We start from the raw sequence: 25,985 nt of genomic DNA, 5'->3' as shown, positions 1-25,985 counted from the left end.
AGATGCACTGCCCGTCCACAAAAAAAGTCTCATGCTCTAATATTTTGTTGGACTGAATTTGCTTTGAGTATGGCACTCATTCGCTGGGGCATCATTTCAATAAGCTTCTGCAAAGTCACAGCATTTATTTTTGTCCAGATATGCCTTAATTTTTCACCAAGATCTTATATTGATGATGGGAGAGTCAGACCGCTGCGTAAAGTCTTCTCCAACACATCTCAAAGATTCTCAATGGGCTGAGGTCTGGACTCTGTGGAGGACAATCTATGTGTGAAAATAATGTCTCATGCTCCCTGAACCACTCATTCTCAGTGTGAGCCCCATGAACCCTGGCATCGTCATCTCAGAATATGCCCGTGCCATCATTGAAGAAAAACTCCACTGATGGAAAGACCTGGTCATTCAGTATATTCAAGTAGTCAGATCACCTCATTCTTTGAGAACATAACGTTGCTGAACCTGACCAACCCCAGACCATAAACCTAACCCCCACAGGCTTGTAGGCACTTGGCATGTTGAGTGCATCACTTCATCTGCCTCTCTTCATACCCTGATGTGCCCATCACTTTGGAACAGGGTAAATCTGGACTCATCAGACCACATGACAGACCACATTTGTTCCTCGAAGGTGATGGTTCTCCACTATCCTTCAGGTTTTAATAATGCGTTGGACGGTTCTTAACCTGATTTTAGTAGTTTCAGAATTCTCCTCAGTTGCTTGATGCAGGCTAATAATTTGACCTTTCTGAGACAGATTAACATCCTTTCTATGACCACAGGATATGTCTTCCAACATGGTTGTTTAAGAAATGAGAAGCTCCTCACTGCATCAGCTAGGGTTAAATAAGTTGTTGCCTTCTGAAATGTATTCATCACTGCAGTAATTATCCAATAGAAGGCTCTTACCTATTTGCTTAGTTAAATACAGATAGCGACTTTTTTTTGGCCAGGCATTGTATGCAACTTTCTCAGAAATCTTTTTCCACTATAGCTGAATCAAAATAGCTTGTGAATGTATATTGGCCCCTTTAATATTGTACTGCTCCTAAACATCAAGTTTCCGTATTAAGAAAAGGTCTGAAAATTTTTTTCGACAACTTTTCAAATGTGAAACTTGAGATAGCAACAGAATTCAGCCCTATCTGCAATTTTCAAAGTTGAATTGTAAATGCAATCAAGCTGAAATTCACTGAATCCCTCTGTGAGAGTTCAGATGTCATACAGCGATTTCCAACATGGCAAAATCACGGAAAACAGCCAGCGGATACAAAATAATTAAAATCATTGCGAGCTGGAATCAGCAAGACTTGACAAAGCCCTGCTGAAAAGATTTCACATGTGTAAAAATCTAGACTATATTCAGTGTTCATGTACTGTACAAATATCTGACTCCATTCAAAGGTCCTTTTAATTACAGGAGATCTTCATTATGTAAGAAACACGTGTTCTTGAAACACAGGTTCAGGTGTTCTTTTGATGTCTTAAGTTGCATAATTTTCATCCTGCAGTCACATCACAAATGCAGATATCTAGTAGTATCTAGTATGCAACGTTTTACTACTTTAAATAATACACAGAAAAATATCTGTATTTTCTATAAGACACAAAAACAGTGAAGAAATTCATAATAAGATAAGATTTTTTTTTAAAAGATAAGAAACTGCACTTTGTAGTAACTTATGCACCTTTTAGGCTAAACACATCTGATAACTGAAGTAACTTCTATGGATTTTATCTTCACAAACTTGTAATAGACTCATTCAGGTCATACTGTGGTAGCAAAGAAAGCTTGCTGTAAGGAGGGAGAGCAGCTTTCCTCAACTGACTGTCAACGAGACAGTAAGCTGCAGATGCAAATGTACTGGTTACACAAGTAATTCTGTATAATACAGTTCTTTATCATAAACATGTCTCGAAGAAAAACAAGCCACTCAGTCGTGCAGTTTCTATAAAGTCCACAGTTGAACCAAATTATCTAAATTATTCGTTTTCATAATAATTGCGCTGTTTGAAGTGAAAATGAAGCTCAAAGTTTTAAATGTTTTTTTTATTGATTGATTTTTAAGTGATTCAGGAAGTCAAGCTGTCAGATCACCAGACCTACAGACTGTTGGAAACATTTTATGTAACATCATCAACCAAACCAAACTGGAAAAGCAAAAAAAAGGTTTATAATTTTGGAAAGTAATGTTTCCTTGAGGAAGGTGTTTTTATTTGAAGTTTTGTCAGTAGTTGTGTAATATATAATAAGTCTTGGAAGACAGATTGACCTGTTCTGTCATCTTTCGTCTCTGTCAGGCTCCCCTCTAGCCAATGGAAAGATGCATCTGCACAGCTCAGTAAAGCGGAAGCTGGCCGAGGACAAAGGCTACGTGTTTGACAAGCGGCTCAGGTACAATGTGCGACAGAACGAGAGCAACTGTCGATTCCGAGACATTGTGGTCAGGAAGGAGGAGGGCTTCACGCATGTCCTGCTGTCCAGCCAGACGACAGACAACAACGCTCTGACACCAGAGGTGAGAGTCGACTATACACACAGCTGCATGTTGTACTGCTTATACACACAAGTTGCTGTATTCTCTTTGTGCATGTCCACTTGGTCCACATGTTTTGTCTTTCACTGATATGTAACAATGCATCACGACATATAATTAATGAACTTTTGATTGAATCTCAGTTGCCATGGTGCTCTGTTTGGGAAAAATAAATTCTAAAAGTTTCCCCAGTAACTGCTGTAGAGATGCCCTGGAGCTATGCACTAACTCCCCAACTGCTCCAGGGGAGCTTTTCAGGAGGCAACTTCAGAAAACTTTGGTTTCATTTGACAGCTGCCAGGTGTGAAAATGTTAGCTGCATGAATCTAGCAGGACATTGCGGGGGGAAAAAAAAAAAACACAATTCCTCAAAACTGTCTCCTGCCTCTACAAATTTAGTAATTGGAAGTACATATAATCCAGCGTGATGCCATCTGTTGTTATTGCAGCAAAATGTTAGTTGAACTAGTGAGGAAATTATGCTACAAGTTCACGGAGGAGAACATTATGTAATTATTCTTAAAGGGAACTGGAGACCCTAGAGATGATATCCAATGATTTCCACTGCTTGCTTTGTATGAATAACACTCCCACTGCTGCTAGAGATGGCAGTGTTTGGAAGCACAAGTTTTGTTGATGTAAGGTCTGATAAGCACACTGATCTAAAATGCTGTAAATCTTGCAATCTTTAGTTATGAAAATGTAGTTTGTGTCATTACATGTACTGACTTTGATCACAGGAGCATCCACATGATTCAACATGCAGAATACGAAATACTTTTACAATTATATTATCATATGAAAATATTATAAGCAGGTTCTTCTGTGCAAACTAAGTTTTTTAAAGTAAGTAAATTAATTTTGGTTCTTGCAATCACAAAATTTGCTTGATGAGATTTAGACCCAAAACAACAAAAGTTTTTGTTAAATTATTAATCAATTGCTCACATTAAATAGGTTGTCACTATTTTTAGCAGCACTTTTGATTAGGTCTGATGATACACCAGCTGAGTCTTGTCTACAGGCGTTTAGGGTGTGTAATCTGTGCCAAGCTGTGTTCGCTGGCTTTGCAGTGTTTTGTCGCAGTCTCCTCAGCAATTTGTTGATCACCTGCTAACACCACGTCAGTCAAATTCCTTCCATAAAATGAACATCGAGAGGTAAAACAAAAGTTGCACTGACTTATGATAATCCATCACAGGCTAGACTATCAAAATCTGTAATATGTTGTAATAAGAAGATATGAAACTCTATATGAAAGAGAAATGTCCAAAAATGAATGAAAGACTTCAACCAGTGTGGTACATATGCATCTGCAGTACTGGATGTCATTTAGTGGCTCTCTGCTCTGCAGCTTTGTGAATTGTGATGATTCACTCGTTGAACTGGCTGCCTGCAGGAGTTTTCTGGGGCTGTGATTGGTTGCTCATTTTCACACTCCAATCAGCAACAAGCTGGTCCATTTCAATTTCCCCTGGACATAGTCAGTCACTTGCTTTTCCCAACTGCACACGAGCAGAAATTGTTGGTGTGCCCAAATGCCAAATGTTTTTTCTGAATTATCCACACTGCTAAAATCTGAAAAATTAAGTTCACAATTGGCACAAATAACTAACTGATATTAACCCTGTGCAAATAAAACTGAACATGGTATTTAGGTTTATATATATATATACAGTTTAAAATTACAACTGCAATCATTAAAATGTACAGCAACTTTGTAGTTTTTAATATGTAATTTTTTATGAATTCCTTCGAGGTTCATTAATATGCATAATATTGTATGAGCAACAAATAGTGGCATGTATCGCAACTATCCACCTCTGGCTCATAACTCTAAGCAAACAGGATTTTCCTCCTCTCAGATTGTCTCAGATCTTCCACAGAGGGCGGTTCTGGCTTTGATACAGCGTCGTGAGCACGGCAGCCTGTACTTCACAGGCACTGAAGTGGCCTAAACTGTGTGTGCACATGTGTGTGTACTTTCATGTGTGACAGTAAGCCCGTAAGCTGTGGGCTTATCAAACAGCTCGGATAGCTCCTTCTCTGTCTCTCCGTCTTTGAAGCTACAGGGACAAGAGAGTCGACGGATGTGCTTACTGAATGGATGCAGCTGAGAAAATCTTGAAAAATATCCCAGTACATTTTTCCTCCAAACACCCCAACGCTTGCTTTGAGCAAGAAAGTCCCCCAAGCTTTTTGCTGGTACTGTTTCTGCTACCTTTCGGGCCTAACGTACAGTAGCTCTCTCATCCTGTGCTATACGTTTTTGGGTTGTTTTTTTTTTTTTTAGACCAACCCTGTTTTATCATTCTTATATTCTTATTTCGTCAGTGCACTGATGAGAATCCTAAAAGCATAAACTAAAACAAATGACTGAACAAAGCAATATTTATAACTTTTTCTTTTATGGAAAATGATTTAACTCTAACTGTTTGGAAATTACCGAGATCTTGAATTCCTGCAGTAAGGTAAGCTATTTCTAATGTGATAAATCTAAATATAGAAAAAAATGTCAAAAAAGTTGGAAACAGGGAAGATGTCAGACTGAAATGGGATCTATCAGACAGACTCGGTTGTAAAAACCTGCTAACATGCAGTCTATACCACTAGTATGTGGACAGTTAAATTTTTTGTCGTTAGATTTACGTGTGGAAGATAAAACCCCTTTAGCATGTAGCACCCAATGGTTGCAACTTTAAAAGTAATTAGACATACAAAAAAAGCCCAACACATTCATCATGTTTTGTAGGAAACTTGTTCAATGACTTCTGTCTCACTTTGCCAGCCCTTTGTTTTGAACATAACAATCTGGCTTCACCACACTGTTATTCTGCTTTACGGAAATAAACACTCTAGCTAGTTTTTATTTCTTTAAACCAGTTACAGATGTTGTGGCAGAGCTAAGCGAAAGGTACTCCTTCGGTGTTCAGTCAAAATAGTGATGGTGTGGAATTGTTTGCATGCAGAGACGTTAGGGCTGTCATTAAAATGGATAATCCACCAGGAAAAAAAGCATGGCTGCCGTACTGCATGATCCAAATCCTCAGCACAACCTAAAGTTTTCAGTGTGGTAGGCTGTTTCCAGAGGTTGCTGTTGTTAAGCATCAGAAAGAAAACAGCAGCACACAGAGAACACGAGGGAGGGCAGAATGCCGACCGAAATGATCGGCCAATGGCAGACTTGTACCCGCAACCTACATCCGGTGAGTCAGACTGCAAAGACTTAAACATCACCAGGTGCTTTGTATCTTCAGCAGTGATGCCCTCTTGCACCTTTAACACGGACGCCTGTGGGTCTTGATTGTTGTTGAGTCTTTGTGTCCATGCTGATCTCCAGAAGGTGGAGTGCGACTCGATCAGAATGAGATCAGGTGATGGGTTTGAACAGGAAGATATTCCACACGTTCACTCTGGAAAAAAAACACTTTGGGTGCTTTGACAGTGATTGTTGCCAATATTCTGGTGAGCATTCTTGATCTAATGTACAGTCAGAAAAGGTTTTTTGACCATGTGAATGATTTTTCAGTCATTCACAAGATTTGTGCCTGCCAGTCTACCAGGTCATTTGCAATGTTCTAGTTTTCCTGTGCGCACCGACAAAGGACACACGGCTTCCCATGAAACATTTAGTAGCCAAGTATCCAGTTACTTTTGGATCTTTACAGGTTGGTCACAATGCAGTCCACCCTCACCCTGAATGGTCCAAGAGATGGCTGCTCTCCCTGGGCCTGGTTCTGCCAGAGGTTTTTGTTTTTCCTTCCCAGTAAAGGGAATTTGTTTTTCTGTCACCAACCGCTTACTGAAAGAAAATTTTGCTTTTGTTTGGTTTTCTGTATAAATTTTGAAATGTTATCACCTTCCCTTGTTAAGTGCCTTAAGATGAAATATGTTGTGAATTGGTGCAGCAAATAAACGTTTGGATTGAGTTGAATCCAACTGAATTGATAAAATGACTTTATCTCCCAGACAGTTCTTTGAATATTGACATAAACTGGCTCAAATTATTGCTGAGACTCTGCACTTTAATGTAGTGTACAATATTTTCTTCCAAATTGAATGTGCTGAAGCAAAGAACTTGAAAAAATGAAGAAAATTTCTGTACCTGTCCAGATGCTCATGATCTAGACTGTGTGATTGTTTGACTGAGATGCATCCCAAAGCCTATTTTCCAGGTAGCGATGCGTGCCATTTCCTTGTTGTTGATAGAACATTTGCACATGAATGTGACTTTGACTGCGCTCCTCTTTCGCTCAGTTTCACAGAGTGGACCTAGCATCTGTCCATCTGTGCTTCATGTATCTGAGCAGGATTTTAATTCACCTTGCTAAAATAACGTCATTTGCAGTCACACACACACACACAGATGTGTTTCCATCACTCCAGAGGACATTACATCAACTATCCCAAAGCATAGCAATACCTGCCTAACTGTAGCTTTCATCCCAACCTTCTGTGTTAAATTGAGTAGTTTATAATATGAAGACTTGCTCTTTGTCCCCCCCAAAAGATGGTAGATCCCTGTAAAAAGACCTACATCTCTACAATGTGTAATACAAGTACACACAGACACACACCCAGTTAAAACGGGGGACAGATTATATGCTCGGTGAGACATAGAGAATTAAGTTCACTTTGAGGTTGAATGGTTAATATGGGTCAAGGGTGATAATCTGATTAAAATGCAGCAACACAGTGCGCAGATTGACTGCAGACAGTGATGTGGGGGTGTGTGTGGGGGGCTGGGCCTGGGGCCTCCAGAGAACTTCTTATCAGGTCAGCTGTCTGACAGCGTTGGCTCACTCCCTTCTTCATCATATGAGACAAAGGCCAAACACTCGTCTGTCGATGCTGAATGATGCATTACTGATATCAACTGGCAGCGTGAAACATATCTCTCTTCACAGACATCAGTCCGGTTTGTTGAGGTATCATACTGCACGTGTAAATAACTGTGGACAGGCCAGATATTTATTTTTCTTATACCTCTTTGATGGTGTCCTATGAATTAGCAAAGGCATGAAGACGAGAATCGATGCATTTGACTTAGAAGTTTGCAACCACAAACGTTCTTCCACTTGTTCCACACTACGGCCAGAATTAGTGGCTGCTGTCAACACTGTTAAGTCAGTTGCTGCTGACAGGCAGGCTGTCAAGGAAACAAGCTGTCCAGCAAGTTGTCATGTGAACACATTACCTACTCTCTACCTCTGCTCAAAAACGAACGAAAAATAGCAAGAAACAAAGTCACCTCCAAGCTGTCCACAAAAATCTTTATTAAATTTAGGAGATGACATGTGAAAGATACAGTTACTGTCACTGTATTAGAGAATAAAAACTTGATAAGATTAAGATTATAAAAAAAAAAATAAAACTGTATAAATGTTTAATATATATACTGTATGTAATGTTAAGAAGGATATTTTAAGTCTGTGTCCTCACAAAACAATAATTTTGCACTGCCATGCTGCACCATTTGAGTCGAGTCGCTCCTTTCCGCTCATCTGGTGCCATCTGAATGTGTTGGTTTCACGTATAAATGAGCAACCAGGTCACTTTTCCGTAAAAGTTAAAACGGCAGTCTTACCAGGTCAGACTTACTACAGTATTTTGAGTTGTGTAAAAGCATTTGGGGAAAGCTTTTTCTCCATTTCAGGAACAATATTGGTCCAAAAACATCACAGAGAGCAGAAATGACACTGTGTAGCAAAATTGAAAAATGCCTTTCTCATTCAGTTAGCTGTATTTTACATCTCTTAGTCTACAAGCTGAAGTTTCCATAAAAATTACTCGACTCCAATGAAAAGAGAGACTAACTAGTAACAGACTGATAGTCACTAATATTGAATGCAATCCAGTTTTTGTTTTGTTTTTTTTTATGAACAAGTTCAGTTTGATTCTTCCAGCTGTTTGTGGGAGTCTTCCCTCTGAGTTTATTAGATACCTGCAGTCAACAAACAGCAGCAGGCGCCACATGAGCATCTCCAAACTGACAGCCATACATGTGTTTATGCATGTGGAACAACAGTGCTGATAACTGGAACTTATCCCTGACATGGAGACAGAATCAGCCCAGGTCCCACTATGTACTTTTCAGTCAGTCAATGACAGAATGGTGTCATTTAACAGACTGATGAAGCCCGCAATGTTAAGTATCCCATGTCTGCAATGGGCAGCACACTTTTCAGTCTCCATTAATTTGCAGCACTGTAGGGATGAAGACGGTACCCTTTCAAACCCACTGCTCAACTTTTTCACTGTCTGCTATGACAAATGTGTGTACTAAATGGCTGTCAGACCTTGCCTGATATTCAGCTTATTTTCTTCTTTAACTATTTCTCATGTGTCAGTTGAGTTAAGCATATAATACATACACAATATAATACACATCTCCTTGTCTCTCTTCAGATCATGAAGGAAGTTTGTCGAGCTTTGGGTAACGCAGCTGCCGATGACAGTAAATTATTACTGCTCAGCTCCGTGGGGACAGTTTTCTGCAGTGGCCTGGAGCCGTCCTACCTGATAGGGCGTCTGTCCACCGACCGCAGGAAAGAGAGCAGCCGTATCGCAGACGCTGTACGGTAAGAGGAAATCTTCCACTACAGACACAGGCTCTTTCATCACTTGCCATTTGTCTCGACTGATTGTTCTGTGACCTCTTTAGGGACTTTGTATTGGCATTCATCCACTTCAAGAAACCTATTGTGGTGGCAATAAACGGGCCTGCCCTGGGCTTGGGAGCTTCCATCCTGCCGCTGTGTGATGTGGTGTGGGCCAGTGAGAGAGCCTGGTTCCAAACTCCTTGTGCCGCCCTCCACCTCACCCCCTCTGGATGCTCCTCTTACACCTTTCCCCAGATACTTGGCGTAGCGCTAGTGAGTGCCAGTACAATCGAGGCTTTTGGAAAAGTCCGCTTGATCTATCTTGATCTAATTTGACAAATATTTTCCCCTAATTGCAGGCCAATGAGATGCTGTTCTGTGGAAGGAAACTCACAGCACAAGAGGCCTGTAGTCGAGGCCTTGTGTCACAGGTCTTCTGGCCAACCACATTCAACCAAGAAGTGATGCTGCGTGTGAAGGAAATGGCATCATGTAACGCTGTGGTAGGTTCCTGATCTAGACAGCCAAGCTGGCTAAGCAGCCTCTTGACCAAAACCACACCGACTCTCTCCATTTCTGTGTGTTTTAAAGGTTTTAGAAGAGTCCAAATGCCTGGTGAGGAGTATCCTCATGTCCATCCTGGAGGAAGTGAATGAGAAAGAGTGTCAGATGCTGAAGCAGCTGTGGTGTTCAACCAAAGGACTGGAGGCACTGTTCAGCTACCTGCACAACAAGACGTATGAAAAGTAACCATCCACACCCAAGTTAAAGACGGTCAGTGTGGGTCTGAGGGTTCCTACTGAGGGGCAACCAGGGTGACAATGCTGTGATCTCATACTGCGTTTAAGGCCTTTGTTTCCATCCATCAGCAGAGGGGATTCTCTGGAGTTCTGCTTGCATACATCTCTAACAACAAAATAAATTCCTTCACGATCATGTTTTGTAAAGCAGCTTTTTTTTTTTAATTGGACCTTCAACTGTCCAGATGTTTATTCTCCGCATTTAAGGAGTCAAAGAGCACAGGGCCAAATGTGCGTTGCTTAAAAGCAGGGAGGGTACAGAGTGTTTCTGTACTTTAGACTTAATCATCAGGATGTATGAAATCGATGTATGTCTGAGTGCACATGATAAAACGATAATATATACGAATATATATTTATTTCAAGTGTGTAGAAGCGTTGCTTTCTGTACATACAGTGCTATTTTCAGGATTTTCGTTCAGTTTGCTTATTCTTGAGTCAAAGTGTCAACCAAAGTTTGCATGAGGACAGTGTTGCTTGCTCTTTAACTTGCACATTCCCTCCTCTTTCTGTATGGATTAAAGAAAAACCTTCCAGAAATGCTCAGATACGTTAGTGGATCGGATTTAGCGACTGCTCAAAACATTACAATTAAAGATCAGGAAACACTGAAACATAAGTACATATTTGTTCATCACACAATTCATTGTTCATACTGTCAAAGTCTTTGTTTTCCAGTTTGTTGTTATTGTCAAAATCACTAAAAATTTGCTCCTGGTTAATGATATCAGAATGAAGTGATTTTGCTTCTGTACAAGCAAAATCATCCTCATACTGTCTTTAGTTGAACTAACAAACAGACAAGGGTACAGTTTGCCATTTATTTATACAAATAAAGTCTCATTGAGTTCAGGATTTCTTTTCCAGGGAGACTTGTTTGGATAAAAACGCCCCTCAGAAGTTTTGCAAATCAGAAAAACAAGTGAAAAAGAACAACTCTTAATGTCTCGTGTGAATACTAGCACTAAATGTACATGACTAAATGAAATGATGGCACATATTCCAGGGTGGATTAGTGAGTAATTTTAGCCTTACATGCAGTACTGTGGTGGGTCGTATGTACAACATGGCTTCCAGTTATCAATACACATAGTAATGGTGTGAAATGTGTAATTGTTTTTTGTTTATTTTTTGGGAATAAGATATTCACATGATCGTGTTGTTATTGCCTGACAGCTATTTCTTAGTTGTGTATTTTTTAGGGCACACAAAAGAGATGCTAATAGCCCGGTCCTCAAGTGTCTTCAACTGTTGTAGAAATGGAACATCTTTGTAGGTGGAGTCAGATTCGTCCTTATCTGCATGTTATGATTCAAGATTTCAAGAAATTTTATATTGCAATGTGTATTATAATTAGGGATCTATTTTGTTTTACCAAAATGTAAATGTATGTAGGTCTGTGTAAATTGTTTTGTAAAACTTGTCCATTTTGCAGCTCAGAATAATATATGTATAAATATATATAATGTAGACTGTTTTCTGTAACTAATTGCATGTAATATACTGTATAAATGTGTTGCCTGTCTGAATACCTTGTATTTTGGGGTATGTTTTGTACCAGCATTGTAAGTATTGTTAGAAATGTTGCCGTTTATTTTTCTATTTATTTGAGATAACTGTTTGGTTGTGCAGTGCCATGCGGTTTCTTGGCTCCAGAGCCACCCTGAATCTCTTTACCACCTCTTATATACATTACCCCCAAAAACTTCAATGAGCAAAATGAGTCAGGAAAGTAGATCATTTACATATTTAATTTCAAAACCAAAATGTACACACTGTCATCGCTAGTTTACTTTTTGAATTTCCCCTATCATAGTCGTGTTTTGTTGTAAATTATTGAAGGCATGTCAGATAATTTAATATATATTGTGTTTTACTAAGGTTTATAAGTATGAACTGATTGATAAAATGACATTTTGTTGTATTTGAAATTGTAGACTTTAACCATATTTTACTTTGTTAATGCACCATGAGGTTGTTCAGTGATTTCTTTTGTCATCAAATTAATTTGTGGTCATTGATTGCTGGGGATAAATGACGGTTTTAATGAAGCTAAATATAACAAAAAATGACAGATTTCACTAAACCTCATGACAAAATAAACCTTTGAAATTTCCCTGAATTTATATTTCAGCTCAAAAAATCTATTGTCATCAAGTTATGTCAACCAAAACGTTATTAGGCTTACATCATCAGTCAGCTTAGTATTATCATTATTTTTTAGTGAAAGGGATCCTCATATTCGCTCTACTATTTTCCCCACTTAACAGTTAACTTCCTCAGTTCCTGCTTTGCTGTAACATCCAAGATAAATAGAGAAGGACTTGTGTGATGCAGCTACTGTGAATGAAAATCACTCATTTCCACTGAGAGTTAGTCACACTGATATTTGAAGACAGGGGTTTTCGTGTATTTATTCACCTATTTATTTTTGTTTCTAAGGTATTCTTTTCAGCGTGTCACCTGAGATCGATGTTGTTTTGAACAGTCGGTTTCTCTTTTAGACTCCAGATCCGAATTCCCACCTCAGCATGTTTTTGAAGTGTGCTTGATGATAAATTTCAAGTAAATCAGGTATGACTTGAACTTGTTTTTTGCTCCATTATTTATTACAAATTACAGGACTTTAGGTTTTGGTGTCTTTGTTATTTTTAACCACCATGTCTTGTATGTGTGTATTTCATCATTCATGTGTTTTTTTTCTCCCTGCGTTGTCTGAAAGCACACCTTGGGGTGCCTTACAATTTAAATATCTGTACAAGGTCAATCCATACGTCGTGATGGGTAGAGTGAGCTGCTTCAAATAAAGAAAGAGTACTTTGAAAACATGTTTTGTTTTTTTTTTTGTTTTATGTTTGTGAAGACACTAACCTGGCTTTCATCCAGTCTATTCATTTCCACAGCTAATACTCAGTAACCCCTTAACAGATCTCTGATTTGGTTCTTATTGTCATGGAGGATTCACTAAAAGTCTTGTATCAAATTGAAAAACACAAACATAACTATGTGAACATGCAAGGTTGGTTTGTATTTTCCTTCCTTTCCTTTACACTGTTTTACCACAATATAAAACCAAGAATGGATTCTTACATTAACTGGTAACTCACTTTATTTGAAAAGGATAAGTCTTGAATCAATATGATTCCCTGTTCAAACACACTTTCAAACAAAAAGCAGTGGCTGTGTACAAGAGTGTTAACACTGTGAGTCCCCCCCTCCTTGTTTTCAGGTACCAGAATATTCCTGAGGGGTCCTGCAAACAGACACAATGGTTGGCTGAAAGCTACACTAATCTCTTTGATGGAGCTGCAGCGTACGGCTAATAGAGGGCAAATGACTGATGATACCCAAATGCAATCTTTAATCCTAAGTACTACTGCTGTTGTTTTCATGCTGACCTAAATGCTTTGCCAACACTGCAAGTTTCAGTCTGTGCAAATGATTGAAAAGTCCAAACTCTTTCAGGGATGTCATTGCTGGTATATGATCCCAACAGATAAGTAGCTCTACTTCTTACTTATCTTTCTGTCAACTGAATATATTAGTAATAACAAATAATATATAGTAACGACACCATCTTGCAAAACTTGATGTACGTTATTACATGATACTTAGATCTGCAAATGCTACAAGGAAGAGTGTGTAGCTCTTCCTCTCTCTTGCAACAAAAACAGCAAAGGAAGCCTGTTCCACAGTGTCAGTGTCCTAGTATGTTTTAACTCGCAGTGCCAGTGGCAAAGTTACAGCACAATGTCCTTCAGAGATGCTCCTTGGATCCTTCTTTCAGCTTCCTTTTCATCTCTTTTGCGTGTTGCTTGCTGCGCTCCCGCTTTTCCAGTCTCTGTTGCACAGTAATTAAACAAAGAAAACACTGATCAGAAACAAAACAAAGCTCTAATAGTCAAGGTGCAGGTTGTGTTTTATTCACAAATCAAAAAGTAACCAACCTCCTTCTTCAGGCAGTTCCGCATAGCACGGTCCACGTCGTTGCACTTGCCGAAGAACTTCATAACATTGTGCTGATGGTGACATGAAACAAGATTGAAATTGCCGTGGTTTTTGTACATGTGCGAGCAACGCAAGAATTTAGAGAGCGACATACCTCCGTGTGACACTGCCTCAGCTGAGCTATTAGTTCGTTACACTCATCCGTGTGCAGGTGAGGTGACAGGTCAGGGTGCATTCTGAGTTAAGGACTTACTCAACCACTGGTGAAGTACTGAAAAGCCACAAACAAGATGGACGCTGAGAATCTACAGTACACGCATATTAAAAAAAAATAGCATTAAACACTGTAAAAATGCTCTGCCCAGAGATAAATCTTTTAATATGTTTAAAAAAAAACATTGCGATTATTTTGCAATGAGTCACAATTTTTGTGGGAATGATCAATTTTGCATTTCTTTCCCATCAAAAATAAATACATTAAAATGTGATTTTTGCCTGTCTGTACCAAGCAAGCATGTCCCCTTACATTTGGAATATGTTATTTGCAGACAAGTGCTTCATTTACAATTATATATTGTGATACAATTTACCTTTGTCAAAAATTTTAAAAAGCAGTTCCTGCAATGTGATTTTGAATAACATCTGCTCTAACTTTAACATGATTGGTATTTCCTAATATACAACTGAATTAATAAAAGATAGCCAAATTGCAATAATACTAACAGAGAAAATTACAAACAGTATATGCCCATATATGACAATCTAGAACCTGTGGCATTTCTGCTTGACAAAAAAAATGTCAACACAAGACCATAACCATTGTCTTGACTAAATACTTTTGATTAATGCTCTGTAAATCCATAAATGCATCACTGTACTGGTTGTTTCTGCTCTACTGTATTTACAGTCTGTGACAACATGTGTTAGACTTTTCTAAAGGATACTAACGCCTCCCCATCCCTCTCCTTCCTGATTTGTCATTGTGATGAGGGAGATTGTTTTTTTCCTGTGGACACTTACCTGCAGACACATAAAGAGAGGGACAGAGTGCACAACACCGTGACAGTTGTATGAATATGTTTTTGTAAACTACCTTCATTCACAGTGAATCCTCTGGAATCAAGTTAACAAAACTAGAAGACTGTTGCTTCCTTTTCTACTACTGTACATCTTACTTGTCGACTATAATCTATTTGGTAACACCATGCTCTACCAGGTGATTGTAACTTACCACTCGAAAGTCTGTGTCATCTGAGAAGTTTTCCAACGCACCTGTGAAATGTCACGTTAGCTACCTGCTAGGCCTAAGCTAACGTCGCCTAGCATAAATATATGCAAACACTGAACTGCTGCGGTTTTCGTCTTCTCTCCAGTAGAATAACAACGCAGGTCACTGTAGCGCCTCTACAGTTTTTACTACAGCTACTGGTTCTTTTCTAAAACCAATATAACCTACAATAGCAACAAGAAGCTGGAGGACATACTGCCTTCATTACACAGCTTTCATAACTGGTTACAGCAGCGTTTCGAGTGACATTTGTCAACAGCGAATCAGGGTCGGCGTTGTTGCTGAATCTACCAATGGGGTGCGGTTCTTCTCACAAAGGCGGGACTTGTGATGAGGGACGTTTGCAGGAAAAACAAGAAGGTTCCCTCCAAGTACTTCTGCTTTGGTGGACAGGTGTCGTCACCGTAGACTGTAGCTGTTGTTTCATCTATTTTCTTAGATCTTACGAATATGTTTTTGCTTCATTCCTGTTTTAATATTTTTATTATTTTAAAATTGATTTTGTTTTGTGTCTTTTAATATGTAATCGTTCACTCAGTTACAAATGACAAGAAGTTATTTGTAAGCGAGTCTGGCCCTCATTTGTTATTAGCCTTTCAAACCTTAACAGTTTCATATTAGTAACTATTGAACAGTTCTTCATCAACAGTTCTCCAATTTTTCATCAAGAAATCAAGCATACAAAAATAGAAAAATTCTGACAGATTTGTTTCTTTCTTTCTTTCCTCTTCCATTCATCGTGTTACAACACATCATGTTTTTCTTATAGTTTCTGCACGCTGTATGGTAGTGTCATAAAAGTGTGAGCTATAAAACGAGATAAATAGAGGAAATAAATAAAATAGAAATAAATTGCACATACGTTTGAGGTCAGCATTGTAACTTTATCTCAAAAATTTTCCTCAAAACGTGTACTTCCGAGATCTGATCACATTTTTTTATTATCTTTTTTTTTTTTTTTTTTTTTAAGAAAACTGGGTTTTTGTTTTGATGATGATTTGACATTCAATTTTCAATTCAATGAGCAGCAAAATGTTTTGATCTACAGATCAAAATTGTTTGGGGCTACTAATCAAAGTTGACTTTCATGCATCAGTGCTCTGTTCTTATTCTGAATGTTGTACTGAAGATTTGAACAAAACACACATTTGATAGACTGTTAAAAGGCTGTAGTGGGAGAGCAGCTCACTAGGAAGCCGATACTGCAAAGAATATACTTTATGAAAGTGGATTTTTTTTTTCCCCATCAGCAGTCAGACTCATGATTAGGGTTTTTCATTTTTGTGTGATTCATTCTGACAGACTGAAGGAACAACTGCCAGTAGTTTCTAGTAGTTGGAGTTGCAGTGGCTGTTCAGTGTTACATGTTTACAACTCTAGTGTTGTCCCTTTCTTTAAAGACTAATTTATTGGCTCATCAGCATACTGACCTGTGAGAAGAAACTGTTAGCACCTACCAGAGGGGAGGAGATGGAACAGGGTGTGATGTATCTGCAGTGATGTAACCTGCCTGTTTGATCAATTTGGACATGTAAATACTAGATTGAAGGCAGACATTACTGTGCAAATTTTCTTAGTATTTTGTTGTCCTATTATACTTGTAACCTTGCAATGACAGGATCTCTTTTTACTTATCTTTATAATTAAATCTTACTACAATGTTTTAGCTTTAGAGTAATCTGGTTTGTATTATCTATCATGTCATAATAATTTACTAAGTGATGGATAATAAGTCATGGCTGTCACTTGTCATTATACCTCTAAATTTATATCCTCATCTTTATCTTGTGACCCTTTTCAGGGGGTCCAACTTAAAGATTTGGAGCAACAGGACTTAAGTATCTGTACTGAAATACTGGAAACTCCACTTTGATAAGCTATAACATTAAATTGCTGCATTGATAGTGATGCATCACTATCAACAATCTAATCATGTCATGCATAATACACTCCATATATAAGTTCTTTCAGAATCGACTTTTGTGGCCAAGTATGTGAGCCCATACAAGGAATTTGGGGTTTCCTTTGCTCTCGAAGTACCTACACAAAACAAAACACACATGCATTTAAACATGGAAAACAAGTTGCAGAAGTAAAATGGATGTTTAACTACTATATACAACTATGGACATGTGTAAAAGGGCATGGTTAAAGTGAACAAGAGTTTAGGTACAAAATAAAAATGCACCAAAGTTTAGTGCAAATTATTTATTTCTCATATTTTTAGTCTAGATTGACATAATCGTGCTTTTACATTGTAAAAGTTTCAGGACATTGGAGCAGTTAATAGTGTAGTACGTCTTGTAAGTACATCAGCTAGGCGACTGTTTTTTTCATTACTAAAATACCAAATAAGCTATCCTTAAAAGAATAAGCTTCCCCACTGTTTTCATAGGTACACTTGCACATGCTTTTTTTTAATACTAGATGTTATATTTTATATTCCCACATTTCTTAATGTAATTTCACAAACTCCAAATTGTGTGAATGCAGTGACAGTATTGCTGGTTCTTTTCGTTGTACACTGTGCAATGACATACAGTCTATGCTTCTACTCCAGTAGGTGTAATACCACTCCATCAGAGCAGAGGGCGCTACAGGAAGTGTGTCATACTTTCTGGCAGCCTCTGATTGGTGGATTTGTGTAAGCGGGTAGTTTGGAATTTCTTGACTAGACGGTCTGCTGTTGCTGTGGAAGCTAAACGGGAGCAGTTGTTCAATACTATTCGAAAACGAATATTTTCCAGTACACCAAGATTACTTGGTTTTCTGTCTGAGGAAGAATGGACGACTCGGCTAGACGCTTGTTGCAGCGGCTCATTAGACGGATACCAGCTCAGATGCTAAAACCGACGCTGGACAAATGGGACCGTTTGACGGCGGCGCATCGACAGTCTATGGATTTTACTGAGTCAAAATGGGCGTTAACAGAAAAACTACTCGCCATTTGTGAGGTATGAGGTTGCTTTTTATTAAATATAGCTTGTTGTGTTTTTATTTTAATGTATTAAATATACATTGCGTAAAACCTGAGGCGACTTTATCAAAATGTTTGCTGAAGCAGGAAGTAAAATTCGTCGTTACGCATGACTAGACTACACATGTTTTGTTTGCCGTTTGAAATTTACCCCCGTATTTTGGATTTTGCTCCCATAGCTGTGTTTTTTTTCTGCCTTCTAACTTCATTTTTTTCTTCACAGGAAAATGAAATGACAGTTAAACACATCACAGAACTCGAAATGATACGTAAGTCCTGCTAAAAGTATTTGTCATTTGCTATCTGGTAGCAGGGGCAGCCCAGGTAATGATAATCACACCACGCCATCAGTCTAAATGACACTTCATGCGTCTCTTTGGCTTCATTCTCACAGATGTGATTGAGAATCCAGACCATAGCATGTGGTATGCCCTCCAGCTCGTGGACCCTGAAGGTATGTTAAAATCGAAATATGCTGGCTTTACAATTAGGGGTGAAAGGTCTGCAGGTTTTTATTCTAACCCAAGACTCCAGCTGCAGTGTTTTTATTCTGGTTGATAGTTTGCAAACCTGAATCCGTAAAACAACCTTCTGGAGTCTGGGTCATCATGTCTGCAGGCTCATGTGGTTGCTTAATATCATGTATCTACTACTGCCACTCCTTACTGTCAGGCCTCCCTGCATGCACGCTCAATTCTCTGCAGATGATCCCAAATGCAGCAGCACGTCTGGTTTTGAACCAGCCAACGTCACCCTTTTGCTTCCCGCATAACATTCAAAACTCTGACACTTGCATACATAACTAGGATGAAAACAGCTCCCTGCTACCTGAACTCTCATTCAGGTCTACACTCTCTCCTGTTCACTACGCTTGGCCAACAAAAGGCACCTGATCCGACCATCACAATATGACCAGCAGATAGCTAGACTCTTCTCCTCTGTGGTTCCACCATGGTGGAATGAGTTATCAAACTCTGTTCGATCTTCAGAATCCCTCTCAGTCTTTAAGAAAAGACTAAATACCCAGCTCATCACTGAACAACTTTGCACTTAAAAGACTGCAACTATTATGTCTGCAGTACCTGTAGGCACCACGGTCCTATTATCACACTTGAACTTGTTTTATGGCACTTATTCAGGTTGTTTTCTCCTAACTAGATCCTTGCTTGTGTTGTATCTACTCTCAGATGTACGTCGCTTTGGATAAAAGTGTCTGCTAAATGAAATTGTAGAATAAAGCATAGTTAATTTTATCTGTGAATTGTATGGTAGTGTCATTCATGTGGCATCTGATTAACACAGCTTTCTGCATCACCTAAACTGATAATTCAAGTTGCTGTATATCTATTTCTGACTCAGCAGATTTTGTCGAATTTCCCGAAGACCTATAATGAATCTATAAAAGAACTAGAATGCATGATTGGCTTTTTGTTTGTTTGTTTCAATGATTCCATCATAGAAAACTAAGAGTTGCAGAAGTCATTGGACACTCGAGACTGCCATAATATGCTTTTACTGTATAAGTCATTGTAAACCTTTGTTCCCACTTTATTCCTGGTCTTTGATTTTTCAGCTGTTCCGATGACTTTTATACTTTCAATCTCATATTGTAATTTTTATGACTACACCATGGCACTGAATTATGAGTGTCTTATTTATGATTTCAAATATTTTCCAGAATACAATTTTTTTTTTTTTTGCGAAAATGTACAATTTATTGCTTTACAATTAGTCTGTAACAAATTATAATTTTCCTGGTTGATTAATTTGGGGGTTATTTTCTCAATTACGTAGTCGATTGTTTGGTCCGCAAGATGTCATAGAATTAATACACAAATTGATCACTGTTTCTTAAAGCCCAAAATGTCTAAAAGATATCTTGTTTTTGTCCACAACACAAAGAAATTCAGTTTACTATGATAGTCAAATCAAGTAACCAGAAAATATTCAAATTTCAGAGGCTGGAGTCAAAGGATTATGACTTTTTTCCTTAGATAATTACTCAGACTGATTAATTGATAATGAAATTGTTGGCAGTTAATTTAGTAGCTGACAACCAATCAGTTAATTACAACAGCCATGTAGGTGGAGCTTTGCATGGTCATTGAAGATAGTCACTAACTGGTTATTCAAGGAAGTTGTACTTCGCAAATACAGTAACATTTCTGCAGCATTTGACTTATATTTTACCTGTGTCTCTTTTTAAAAGTATGGTTTTAATTTTCTGTGTTCTAGATGATGCTCACTCTGTAGAGCTGACACAGTTCAAGGAACAATTTAAATCCCACCTCAGAGAGCTCATAAGACATGTAAGACATGTATTCCTTCTTAATTAAGTTGCAAAATCTTAATATATGTGTAGTTGCATCACTAAAGGACAATTCATGTGCTTCTGTGGTTAATACCTTACATTAAAATCCTGTTTTATACGCTGCATTAAAGGTGTCCATCAAAATAAAGAAGCACACAGATGAAGCTGTATGGATTCGAATTGCATGGGGTGACAGTTTTTCTCGGCCGAACCACCTGAAACCAACGTATGTTGTTCACCATCTGCAGACCCCTTACGTCTTTGTGACCAGCCTGACTTCTAAGCTAAAGCCGCTGTTATCTCAGGTGAGGAATGAACTCTTTAATTATTCACATTTTCTGTATATTTACCAGGTCGCTGTTCTTCTGTCTTTCTTGTATCCCTTTCTAAACAAATGCTGTTCTTTACAGGCCTTGGTTCTGTCAACCAGATATCAAGCTATTAAGGATGCCAGCCTCAGTGGACGGAAGCTCACCGCCATCAGAGACCTGCTGATGAGGCAGTATCAACAGGTAAGGCTGGTGTGATTATGTTGCAGAAGGATATACTAGTTTAAGTTCTGCTTTTTGTTTAGTTTATTAGATTTTTCTGAGTACATCGGCTTTTTTCACTTTCAAATACCGGTAAATGTTTTCGACAGTGACATTTAAGTGGAAATTTACTGTAACCTTCTTTGTTTTTGTTTAGTTTTGTGTTCAGGCTGATTTTGACCTTTTTTTCCCCCTCTCTAGGTATTTCCCACTAAGTATCCCAGCTCACTTGTGGAAAATAATCAAAATGCCTCAAGTATGTTTTGACCTTTTCTAAGCTCATATTTTTTTGTATGATTTCACTTACTTTAACAGTGTATTTGACTTTCTTGTGTATTCCTGGTAGAATTCTGCATTGTGATTTTATGTATTTGGCTTTATTTATGTGTACAGACATTCTCATAAATAAAGAACAAGCTGAGCTTGCAGCAAGCAGACATCAGAAGGCCTGTGAAGCCTTTGGTGATGGGATGTTACCTCAACTACAGTCTGCAGTTTACAAGGTAACCAGACACCTGACTGAGTAAAAGTAGAATAGCATTTGTTGAACATCAAAATTACAGACACAAAGGTCACAGCTGTCTCACCATATCAAAGATGCAAAAGTTGATCATTGCTCTGTCCTGTAGTCATTGAACGGTATTTTCTGTAAATCTTTCTTCAGCTGGAAACAAAATTCAGAGACCACACAAATAAGACGATGACGGAGCGGGAAGAGGCCTTCAGATGTGTTGTTAAATTTGCGAGCACCAACCTCTTGGAGTCACTCAGACACTGTGCATCTTCAGGTATCATGAACTTGTTAGTCATGAAAGAAAAGATTTCTGTCTTTTGAAGTAAATAATGTTCATGTGACTCTTACAGCAGTAAACTCTGTGGAATTTTTTACCCTACTAGCAGCTCCATAAATGCCCACATGAGGGCACACACGTGCACTCTAGAGGAAAAACAACCACCATGATGGATAGTGCATACTAGGAAGGACTTTCTGGGGAAATGGGTTTTTAGTTTGTTGTTTGTTTCTAATGTGTAGTAGCAATATGTTTTTTTTAGCAATATTTTGTATATTAAAAAAGGGTCATAGATTTGCAATGAACTATCAAGTCAACAATTACATCAATGATTATTGTTACTCTATATTCTCCTTTTTACAGTCAGTTAAATCCATCTATGCATTTTTCTTTGTTTACAGGTATTTCCTCCACCCCTGGCACATCCCTGCTCTCATCTATTCCCTTAAAAGGAAGGAATTATTTTGTCATCACAGACAACGGCCCTGGTCCCTCCTCACAAACACGGCAACCACCGAACTGATTGACAGACTCTTGATTGAAATGTGGACAGCTTCGTGTACTGGTATAAATCCATCCGAGACGCATTGAGGTTGCATTGAGAACCCATCGCACAGACCACTTTCAATGGTGGTCTAACAAGCGACCACATTACTTTAGAAGTTTGCGTGTGATTGTCCAGAACCACCTTCTCAGCCAACATCCTTTGCAAAAATACATCCTCATTTGCAAACCAAAGGTGTCATATTAAAGTGTAACAAAAGGCAACAGCAGCAAAATGTTTCTTCTCTGTGCAATACATCGCATTTAGACTTTGAAAATGGAACTGATGTATGTGTTTATTTGCATTATAGCGCTGGGATGTGAGGTCCGATCACTAGTAGTCCCTCAAGACACAGAGCTGACCGCTAATGATCGATCACCCTGTTCTTTGTCTCCATACTCAGGGCATCCATGCTTTGCTTTAACTACTATATGACTGATCTTTACATGAATACAGCTCTTTATGAGTAATGGCTGTCTGGAATTTCAAATGAATTCATGTATTCATAGTATGTCAGTAGTTGTCAGTCAGTAATTGTCACTTTTTTTTTAACTGTATGTCCAAACTCAATGTAAAAGCAGATTTTTAGAATATTTTTTTAATTTCCACAATGTTTTATGTCCTCTTTATACGAGTGTTTCACTTTATCTTTCACTTTAGTTTTAATGCAGTCTGTTTCTTGTATTATTCATCCTTTTTATAAAATCTAACATTTGGTAGAGAACAGACGGTTGGATGTGAACTACTTCCTCACAACTTGTCATTTACATAGATCTTGTTTCAAGTAACATTTGGACCCTGTCATTATGGCTGTCCATATAGGCAACAAGATTCCTCTCTAACAGAAGTACGTTATATGAGATGGAACATAAAATCTCCAGTCTTAATTTTGTGCAATAATGAATTCCATGTTCAGTAAAAGCTGTTTTGAGGCCACAGCATTCTGTGTTAGACACACAGTGTTTAGTCTTTGTCACAAATTCCCCTTTTTGCACCCACTAAGTCACCCCACAGATGTGTGAACAGAGCTTTTTAGCTAAATCCATTTTGATGAGTCCTAAAAATTTGGTAATGCAAGAATTGTTCCCATGATATATAGAGTATCATAAGGTGATAATAGCATGAGTGATGTTTTGAGCAGGTTCAAATGTGAACACTTTGTTTTTAACCAAAGCTGAGTATACCCCTGTGTAATATCATCACATTGTTAAATGGTTAATTTCACAATAATTAGTAGTTTGGAGTATTTGATCTGATATATGATTAATAACACATTAAATGGGCTACAGTAAAAATACAGACTGCCAAGATTAACCTCAAGGCAACAAAAGTGTGTGCACCTGCAAGCCACTTACAGCTAACTGCATGAACAAGATTTTAAAAGTCTGTGAGCACCACAGTGCTCTCAATTTTGGACTGTTGTAATACACATGTATTAGCTGTGCTAAGTGTGTATGCCTCTGAACAAGAATTATATGAGGAAACATTGCTCACAAAACTGTAAAATTCCATTTTTCCAGACAACATGAAAAGAAGCCTGATAAAAGCTTGCAGCACGTTCTTTCTATAACCAAAATAAATTTGTTTGGATCAGATGGGGTCTTATAAATTTTAGCAAGAAGGTGGAAATGTTGATGTGCATGAGGGCAAAATGTGTAGGGGAGATGACATTTATACATAGCACTATGAATGCAGATGTGTATATCCAAATAATGCAAAAGTGATGATTTACTTTCTGAAAGCTTGGCAGGAGATGATTTTTTTCAACAGGTCCTTTATGGTGGAAATCTATTTTATTGTCTTTTGCGGTTGTTATAATCTTGGAGGGGGCTGCACAGTGGCGTAGTGGTTAGCACTTTCGCCTTGCAGCAAGAAGATCGCTGGTTCGCATCCCGGCTTTCCCGGGATCTTTCTACATGGAGTTTGCATGTTCTCCCTGTGCATGCGTGGATTTTCTCCAGGTACTCCGGCTTCCTCCCACAATCCAAAAATATGCTGAGGTTAATTGATCATTCTAAATTGCCCGTAGGTGTGAATGTGAGAGTGATTGTTTGTCTCTGTATGTAGCCCTGCGACAGACTGGCGACCTGTGTAGGGTGTCCCCTGCCTTCACCTGAGTCAGCTGGGATAGGCTCCAGCCCCCTCCTGCAGTTCCTCAAGCCCCCCATAATCAAATAGCCTCCCAGCTTTAGAAGCCAACTGGACTTTGATCTAAGTGGTAAGTACCACTGAAAACCAAGTCCAGCTCAAATTTTGCATCACAGTGTCCCCACAGTGTCTGTTGCTTGGCAGGTAAACCAAACTCAAATGAGCTGCTGTATCACCGTCTACCATGTTTGCTTACTTTTTAGAGCTGCTTCATCTAACTCTGAAATGTCTCAGCTGCCAACAAAACACAACAAATATTCTGCAGTTGGCTGCAAGAATGAACACGTGGGTCTTCATGCAATCCTAGCATATGAGGAATTGTAGGATGGTGGATTTAGTCTAAATACATTTTAGTTTTGATGACAATGTCACCACAACAATCAAGTATCTTACATGTTAGCACATTGTATAGCTAATGTAGCTAATGTCAGCATTAGCTTTAATCATGTGCCCACATTTTCCCAGTTTCACTTTTTGTTGTCTGACAGTGAAACAACTGAGACTACATGTTAACCGGCTGGCCCTTCTGAACCATTTCCAAGCGGCAACTCTGCGCTGCTAAACTCCTGAATTTATAACATTTGACAAAGTTACCAAACACGAGTTAAAAACAACATCTGTGAATGCTGCAATATTCCCATGCCAAACGATTGCTCTGAGAGAAAGTAAGAAGTGATAGAAAGTCCTGGTCCTGCGCATTCATTCACTTCTATTGGCTGTCAATCACAGAGGCAGAGAGTGTCTTCTTCCTGAAGGGAATGTGTATGGCACGGCTTAGATGCTTTCAGACCTTCTAGTCTTACTTCGCCAGTCCATTCTGTAGAAAGTAATGGTCTGGTTGCACTTCAATATAATTCTGCTACTAGCTAAAAAACCTCTGGCTTATTTGTATATCTTTAAACCAATTACAGTCACCATGGTTGGAACGAAGCAAAGAATGCAACCTTAGTGTTTCCTCAAAATAGGGAGGAGTGGAATTGTCATTAGATAAGATAATCCACTAAAAAAAACTAGCAGGGTTGCTTTACTGAGATTTGGAAAACGGAAATAGGAATGTTACGGAAAGAGAGGAGAAAGCCAACTGAGGTGAGTGGTCATTGGTAGGTTTATATCTGCAGTGCATTTCTAGTGAGTCCGACTGCAGAGCTTCACATGCTGAAACAGTGCATTTAACCCTTTGATGCACATGGGTCAAAAGTGACCCAAATTCAATGGAAAGTGGGTATCTCTTGACCCACCCGCATCAAAGGGTTAAAACAGGGCTTAAACCAGGGTTATACAGTCATAGTGAAATCATAGACCGGTATGAAATGAACCATTTTTGCAGAAAAATTGAATGGGATTAAAAAGGGCTCAATATGAGAAATATATTTCCCCACTTTATATCCTAAACTATACACATATTTATTTAGAAAATAGACCGCACTGGAAAAACAAAATGCAAAACTTTATTTAAAACGGAAGTACGACCATCGTCCTGGATGTGACGCAGCTGAGCGCTCTCTCCGAGCC

General features: G+C 38.6%; 3 protein-coding genes across 4 annotated transcripts in view; 2 read left to right on the top strand and 1 right to left on the bottom strand.

The window, feature by feature from the left end:
- Nucleotides 1-12,762, top strand: part of LOC111572293 (chromodomain Y-like protein 2) — a 37,336-nt gene extending 24,574 nt beyond the window's left edge. The window contains exons 3-7 of the mRNA XM_023275895.3: nucleotides 2,299-2,516; nucleotides 8,943-9,115; nucleotides 9,199-9,409; nucleotides 9,496-9,639; nucleotides 9,728-12,762. Of these exons, the coding sequence (XP_023131663.1) occupies nucleotides 2,299-2,516; nucleotides 8,943-9,115; nucleotides 9,199-9,409; nucleotides 9,496-9,639; nucleotides 9,728-9,886 (905 nt within the window). The 3' untranslated portion in view covers nucleotides 9,887-12,762. The remainder of the gene's footprint in view (nucleotides 1-2,298; nucleotides 2,517-8,942; nucleotides 9,116-9,198; nucleotides 9,410-9,495; nucleotides 9,640-9,727) is intronic.
- A 265-nt stretch (nucleotides 12,763-13,027) lies between these two features.
- Nucleotides 13,028-15,401, bottom strand: cmc2 (C-x(9)-C motif containing 2). 2 transcript variants are annotated; one of them, XM_055011139.1, is made up of 5 exons: nucleotides 15,116-15,401; nucleotides 14,829-14,904; nucleotides 14,039-14,109; nucleotides 13,884-13,955; nucleotides 13,028-13,777 (listed from the first exon to the last, which is right to left on the bottom strand). In XM_055011139.1, the coding sequence occupies exons 2-5, from the start codon at nucleotides 14,863-14,865 to the stop codon at nucleotides 13,694-13,696; spliced, it is 264 nt and encodes an 87-aa protein (XP_054867114.1). In that variant the 5' UTR covers nucleotides 14,866-14,904; nucleotides 15,116-15,401; the 3' UTR covers nucleotides 13,028-13,693. The 2 variants fall into 2 exon arrangements, with proteins under 2 accessions (XP_054867114.1, XP_023131666.1); XM_023275898.3 differs by lacking the exon at nucleotides 14,829-14,904 and having other exon boundaries at nucleotides 14,039-14,155; nucleotides 15,116-15,398.
- Nucleotides 15,402-17,823: 2,422 nt separating this feature from the next.
- cenpn (centromere protein N) lies at nucleotides 17,824-23,263 on the top strand. Its single transcript, XM_023275894.3, has 10 exons — nucleotides 17,824-18,126; nucleotides 18,373-18,418; nucleotides 18,544-18,603; nucleotides 20,385-20,458; nucleotides 20,592-20,765; nucleotides 20,871-20,972; nucleotides 21,192-21,246; nucleotides 21,384-21,493; nucleotides 21,655-21,778; nucleotides 22,183-23,263. The coding sequence occupies exons 1-10, from the start codon at nucleotides 17,956-17,958 to the stop codon at nucleotides 22,302-22,304; spliced, it is 1,038 nt and encodes a 345-aa protein (XP_023131662.1). The 5' UTR covers nucleotides 17,824-17,955; the 3' UTR covers nucleotides 22,305-23,263.
- Nucleotides 23,264-25,985: the final 2,722 nt, after the last annotated feature.

This window comes from Amphiprion ocellaris, chromosome 1 (assembly GCF_022539595.1).
Source record: "Amphiprion ocellaris isolate individual 3 ecotype Okinawa chromosome 1, ASM2253959v1, whole genome shotgun sequence".
Lineage (NCBI taxonomy): Eukaryota > Metazoa > Chordata > Actinopteri > Pomacentridae > Amphiprion > Amphiprion ocellaris.
Note: the sequence above shows the minus strand (reverse complement) of the source record. Positions and strands in the feature narration are given on the sequence as shown.